This window comes from Eleutherodactylus coqui, chromosome 8 (assembly GCF_035609145.1).
Source record: "Eleutherodactylus coqui strain aEleCoq1 chromosome 8, aEleCoq1.hap1, whole genome shotgun sequence".
Classification (NCBI taxonomy): domain Eukaryota; kingdom Metazoa; phylum Chordata; class Amphibia; order Anura; family Eleutherodactylidae; genus Eleutherodactylus; species Eleutherodactylus coqui.
Genome location: NC_089844.1, coordinates 150253611 through 150260568, shown reverse-complemented (window position 1 = coordinate 150260568; position 6958 = coordinate 150253611). Strand labels below are relative to the sequence as shown.

Here is a 6958-nt window from a genome sequence, read left to right as displayed (position 1 = left end):
ATTGGCCAGAAAATGGCGCTAAACATGCAGGGAAGGAAATGGAATTGACTCGAGTACTCGGCTCAAGTAACGAGCATCTCGAGTATCCTAATGTTCGAACGAGCATCAAGCTCAGACAAGTGTGCTCACTCATCTCTACTGGAGAAGACATTTCATATTAATTAGAAGTTTCTTGATGTTCCAAGTGTAGAAGTTAATGTCAGTAACCTTAGTGTACTGCAGTCCTTACTTTATTGGTTTCTGTGGTGAAAAGGGAGTTAATATTTTTTTTTACTCTTGACTCCTGTGTGTTTTAGGACCATCACCACACCCCAATGCCTTGTAACAATGCCTCTTGCTATAAATGCTGCATGGCATAAATCATATAAAACAGGGCGGGTGCCAGAATTCTGGTACTTTTGTTTGACAAGTGGCATGCAGTAATTAATGTGAGGCACGCTTGTCTCCACAGCACGGCATCATTTGGGTGCCATATGCCAACCAGCCCAATTATGGAGCTGTATGCTTTATTTACTCAATAAAGAATGAAATTTTTTTAACGATAGCAGCTCCTCTCCACTTCTATTTTTCTTTATATGGAATTTAGCCGTTTGCCGTCGGCTGCTTGAGGACGGAGCTCCTGTTGAATCTCAGATCTCCCTGCAACACTGGAAGATACTGCTGGTGAGGTGAGCCCATATTTCTTTTTTGGCCAATTATGGAGGTGCTTTGTTTATGGAGAACGCAGGATCACAAGTGTATATACAGGCCTCAGAAAGTGTGATCATGTTGGGAGATAGCATTACAGATGTACGGACCAGATATTTGACTGGCAGGATATTAAAGGATGCTATGAGATAGGCTATGGGTCTTTCAGTTTGAAGGCACTTATCTAGTTTTATCCTCATGTGGTGCGGCAGCTTCATTTGTAGAATACCGCTGTGGGGGGTGGCTGCTATATAGGTACTGAAGCCTCAACATCTACTAGAGTTAATCGCATGTAAGCCCATTAATCTCTTAACCTCATAAGTAAATTTTTGGAATTTGGGAGAAAACCCCAGGGTACCAGGTATGGTGGTATTATTTGGCCAGTGATGGCCCTATTTTATGGTCAAAACATGTTTTTATTAACGACTTTGTGCTTGACATACAGACAAAGTGGCCAACATGAGCCTCAAATTTATATAGCTGTTACAAGTAGCACGAAAAAGAAAATCCAATGTCAATACCATATAACCATTTGCAATAATAAACAGAACTCTGAGTGAAGGTCTTTACTATGGTCTCCATCATATTTAGCTAATATTTAACTGACTCAAGAAGTACTCTGCGAACGACAGAGATAGCCTCAATAGACGGATGGCGATATATTATTAACCCATATGAGTCTTTGTGCAAATTTTGATCTTTTTGGGGTGGGATCTCCATGGTGGGATTATTTCATGGGAAAGGGGACCAGGAAACAGAAAAGTGAAAAGGAGGATGGAGGTGGTTACGCACAAACCCTCTGATGAAGGGCGAGGGAGTAGGGGGGGGGGAGAGCTACACATAACGAGTGGGAAGTTAGTGGGAAAGAGGGGGAGGAATGAAGAAGGGGAGAAGAAAGTTGAGGAAAGTAAGGAAAAGAAGAGAAAAGACACAAAACAAAAACAAAGCAAAACATCTGCACCGAGCCGACCCAAGCACCATACCCCTTGTGACTCGTTTAAGTTGGCAGGAGTTTGTCCACAAGCCACCGCTCAAAGCCTGAAGACATACCTCCCATGTTGCATAAAATGCCAACCATTTATCATCATCCTTAGCCTTCAGTTCCTCCATGCATCTAATTTCATCTAGGGCTGTTACCCAACCCAGTTGAGTTGGCGAAGCCCGGAATTTCCAGAGATGAGGTATCACTGTTCTTATAGCCAAAAGGAAGAACCTAAGGACGTCCCTGTTACTAGCCCCTATAAATCCTGGTAAAATCAATAGGACAGCAATTTCTGGGGTAAGCACCAGACAAATCCGCTTTAGAGAGTTGTACAAGGCCAATATCTCTGACCATGTGTCAGCAATACCTGGGCAGGACCACCATATGTGTGTGAACATATTCAACCCCTTCAAACAGCTCCAGTACTTGTCCGAAGATCCCGGATATATTCTAGCCAAGCGGGCTGGTGTTCGGTACCATCTTGCCAAGAGATTGTAATTTAACTCGTGATGTTTACCCGAGACCGACATTTTGTGAGTTAGGGTTAGGACTTTAATCCACTCTCTGTCTGAAAGGAAACATTCAAGCTCCCTTTCTCCTCCTAAACATCACCTTGGAGTCCCAGGCCTTCCCCGCTACCAAGATACCATAGACTGCAGAGATCTCACCCCTCGGATCCTGAGGAGTAGAACATAGCTCCTCGAAAGGCGTAGGTAGAGTGGACCATTCTGAGAATGATCCATGATTATGTATAAAGTAACGAATCTGTAAATATTGGAACCACGCACCCGCTATGTTTCACCCATCTCTCATTATCTTGATTAATGATTTAATTCCCTCCCTCTGCACGATGTCTCAGATTCTTGGGGTTTGCGTCTCCAGTCTGTCTAGGAGTGGCAGTCCCGCAACTCCCAGTGGAAAGTCCAAGTTCCCCACCAGTGAGGTCCACGGGTCCGGGCAACAATTAGGCCGCTCTGCTGTGCAAAGCCATCCCAGATCCTTATTAGGGAGCTCAGTAGGGCGAGACCTTCACGCCATGTCTTCCCAGACCCCCCATAAGCGAGAAGAGACCGCCAGTGGCGGAATTCTGCTCTAATTCAACCCAAAATTTGGAGGTCTTCCTATGTAAAAGAGCCAATACAGCCTTACCAATCACAGCTCTATAATATAGAAGCATATCTAGTAGACCTGTTCTCCTTCCGTTGGGTGAGTAGTTTGTAGCTCAGAGGGGCCTAGACCCACCCCATACAAAGCGTGTATCAACCGAAGGAGACATAAGGGGTGCTTCGCCGCCCAAGCTCTACCTATCAGGGATAGTGTCCTTATTGTGTTATCCCTGGCTTTCTGACCTAGGACAAATCCCACCTGGTCCCTGTGTATAAGTCTAGGGATAAGAGGCTATAGGCGCATGGCAATGGTTTTTGCGAAAATATGGGTGCATATTATGTGAGAGCAGATCGTGACGTGCCCATCACATGGTACCCTATTACTGATCACAAGATGCCATGTGCCAGCTGTTCCTAATGCAGTGACTGTTCAATGTTTGATAGTTTTGGGGGGGCACTGTGTAGTATTATTTGGACACTTTATGGTGGTTTTGCTTCAATGTTATATGGTGGCATTGTTTGGGCACTGTTAGGTGGCATTATTTGGGTACTGTATGGTAGTACAGTTTAGGCAGTATATGATGGTTGTATTTGGACAGTGTTAAGTATCATTATTTGGAAGCTGTATGACAGTACTCTGGTGCTCTACATGATGGCATTATTTAGACACTTTTATGGTGGCTTTATTTTGTCATGGTATGATGGGATACTTTTGTCCATGTATGATGCTAATATTTGGTCACTGCATGGCTTTGCTGTTTGTGCTCTGTATGATGTGTATATACTATACAGTTTTCATATTTTACTCAATTTTCCGTCAGGGACACTGCTCCTTTTTTCCTGATGGCTCAAGTGAATATCAAAGTCTTTGTACCAGTCTTACTGGCTGCCATCTTCCTTCTGAGTGTGTTCTGGCATAAAAGCTTATACCAGGTAAGGAACATTTACCTTCAACCATCTGTTCACCCGTGTGTCCACAGTTTCTGATCTGACAACTTCGAAAGTTGTTATTTTCATGTCTGCTATTGTGAATGGAGCCTGAAGAAGGATATGGTGTGACCTCTGCCAAGTCGCTTTACCCCGCCCAAGAATCGGTCCAGTGAAACTAGTTGCTATGTATATACTGCTTAACAACTACACACTATTCAGGCCTTCGGTTTCACCCTGGTTAAAGATAGGACATGGAGGTTTGGCAAAACTCAACCCATACGTTATAAAGTGTCTGCATATGTTCCAAAAACAGCATCACTCTTGTCCATGGGCTGTATCTGGTATTAGAGCTAAGACCCATTGCAATGCCAGGTATAACCCATAGTCAAGAGTGGCACTAATTAATGGAAAGATACCGACCCTTTTTTGTAATTCCACTTAATCCCTTTAAGACAGGGGAAGCCCTGTAGAAGGGGTCCAATACTGCCAGCCTTTTAGATCACATATAAGGGGCTAGCACTTATCCATGTCTCATAAGTATTGTTGGAAGACATGGAAAAACAAACATGATCCAGTGATCACTGGAGGTAACTGCACTGGAATTGTAGTGGCCTGAAACACCTATTCCTGGCCTCCATAATTGTCATACATGTCATGTTTTCTGTGTAGATGCACTGTGCAAACTGTCTAGTCTCTTGTTATGTGTATTGCACAGCTGCAGCAAATGAGTGATTATTGTCAGCATGTGGCTGCGATATGTCTGGAAAAGTATCAATTTATGTCCTGTCACGTGGTATGCTAGAGACTATGAGTGTTTGAGAGCAAGGTGGGTCTTTCATCATCTTCTACGGTAGAGAGTGGAGTGGAGTGCCAGCCACATGGTGGTTCCTTCAATCCTCATGTGGTGAAGTGAATGGAAGAGAAAGAGAGGTATCCTGAGGTCCCCAATGCCATGAGCCATTAAAAGAGAGAGAGAGAGAGTAGAGCGAAGAAGAGTGACGAGTCCACCGTGCAGAGATCCAAGTCTTCGATAAGTAAATGTCTGTGAAGTAACCCTTCCTCCATTCTCTCAGTGAGTGTTCTCTGTCCAGGAGCAGTACCATACAGATAATGAGGACTGTAGGGCCGGTGTCATCCTGTGTCTCCTCCCTGAGAGTGTTCCCCTTCCAGGAGCGGTACCATACAGATAACGAGGACTGTAGGGCCGGTGTCATCCTGTGTTTCCTGCCTGACCTCAAATCTACTGTCCTGCCTGCATTGGTGTGTATTAATTTGTATGCTGAAGAATTTCCAGTAAAGTTTTGCCAGGCCCTGACCGTTCCCAGGGAATGAGGTACTTAAAAAGTTAATTGAGTGTCAACTTTATTTTCCGCCGAGGTGCGGTAAATAAGGAACGGTGGCATCGCGCATGACAACCTGAAGTTCCACTACATGTATATAGGCAATCCCTATTCTAGCGGGGTCTGGAAGAGGCCCAGTGATACTCAGGCCGAGGTCGCGTGTGTCCCTCCGGGGAAGAGTCTGGTAAACGCCACCATGACAAGTGACAACACTACCCTCCCAGCTCCTCAATGTGGGCCTCGTGTCCCGAGTGTCCATCTCAGTCGCTGCATAATCACTATCACTGTATAAAACAGGTCTGAATATTATATGTCAACTTTATCTTGAGATTATTTTGTATTTATTTATTGTGCATGTGGGTTAGGAAGGGTGCGAGAGGGAGTTGGTGCATGTATTTTGAGACTTTCTCCTCTGATCTCTTAAGACTCTAACGACATCCTTGGCTGCTAGTACTGCATTGATGGGCAGCAGAACTTTCACACCAGGATCTATGAGCCTTTAGCTATGTCCCTGGTCCTATGTTGTCTTATGTGTTGATGCACACTAAGTACTATGGTTTTATCCAACCTCTGAAATGAATAGAGCCATTATAGTGCATCGATAGGAGTCTGCAGTCTGATACTATTGGACAACATATTGCTAAATTATGGGCAGATTGAACAGCTGAGCAAGCTGGGAATTCCTAAATAGCTGAGTTAGATTATTGTGCACCCTTAGGCCGCCTGCAGACGAGCGGGTCGTATCCGGCGGCGAGGATTCTCGCCGCGGAATCCGACCCGAGCGCCTGCAGGGACGAGCGCGTACTCACCCGCGCCCAGCGGCCCCGGCTCTTTCATGTGCCGGCTGTCGGGCAGCCGGCACGTGCGCAGACCGGAGCTGGCGGCCGGGTGAGCCCCGCACAGAAATAGAGCATGCCGCGATTTGTTTGCCACGCGAGATTTTGCGCGACCAAATCGCGGCCGTCTACCTAGAATTGCGTTTGTTAACGCAATCCTATGGCAGCTTTCACGGGTGGAAATTCCGCGGAATTTCCGCCCATCTGCAGGAGGCCTAAGGCGGTCTTCAATCAAGAGATATCAACACTTTGCATGGTTACGTTACTGAGGGCTTACCATTCTTAAAAACTGTAAATTTTGAAACATGTAGGCTCGGTACGTGACATTGGTGTCTGTCGACCATCCTCAATGCTTCTAATATGTTTGCAATAAAGCAAATTAATTTAATTCCTCAGCCTGGAACTCCACTTACTTTACTCTAGGGGCCTACAGTCTCACCTTCCACCCCACACATAAAGTGCTGGCAAGAGATGCAGTAGACATCTGCCTAAAACTGTTTATGATGTCGATCACTTTGCTGACAGCTTTTGCTATTAAGCCAGTTTTTGATTATCAGGGTTGTCTGAGTTAAGAAAAGTGCATCTTAAGGGGGTCTTCCATGGTGTAAAATACTCGCTGCTTCCTGCTCATCCTCCACCGGACGCTCTAGGTCTCTGCTGTGTTGTTTGTTTACAGGCTGCACTCGGCCTGTGACATCCTGTAAACCTGCTGCTGCAGCCAATGACAGTACTCAGCATTAATCGCTGAGTGCTGTTACTGGCTGCAGCAGCTTGTTTGGAGACAGTGTAGTGGCCCCTCCATAATGTTATATGTCTGTCTCGTGTCGTTGTCTTGTCAGTTGTCTTATGTGTAGTATGCATTTGGAGTATGTGTATTGCAACTCTGCAGCATTGAATGGGTTATGTCTGGCAAATGCATCACTTTGTATGTCACGTGACTGTCTTATATATGTGTTTGCAAGGATGCTATGCTTGGCCAGAGTTGAATGAAGCTGTCATGTCTCATCTACCTGACTCTATTCATTGACATGAATAAGCTGTACTGTATCTCCAAGTGTTTGCCTTTTTAGTTTGTCT

At 45.1% G+C, this 6958-nt stretch overlaps 1 protein-coding gene across 1 annotated transcript in view; it reads left to right on the top strand.

Moving 5' to 3' along the window:
* Positions 1–590: 590 nt before the first annotated feature.
* LOC136577956 (NXPE family member 4-like) overlaps positions 591–6958 on the top strand; it is a 29165-nt gene continuing 22797 nt past the window's right edge. The window contains exons 1-2 of the mRNA XM_066577868.1: positions 591–668; positions 3597–3708. Of these exons, the coding sequence (XP_066433965.1) occupies positions 3619–3708 (90 nt within the window). The 5' untranslated portion in view covers positions 591–668; positions 3597–3618. The remainder of the gene's footprint in view (positions 669–3596; positions 3709–6958) is intronic.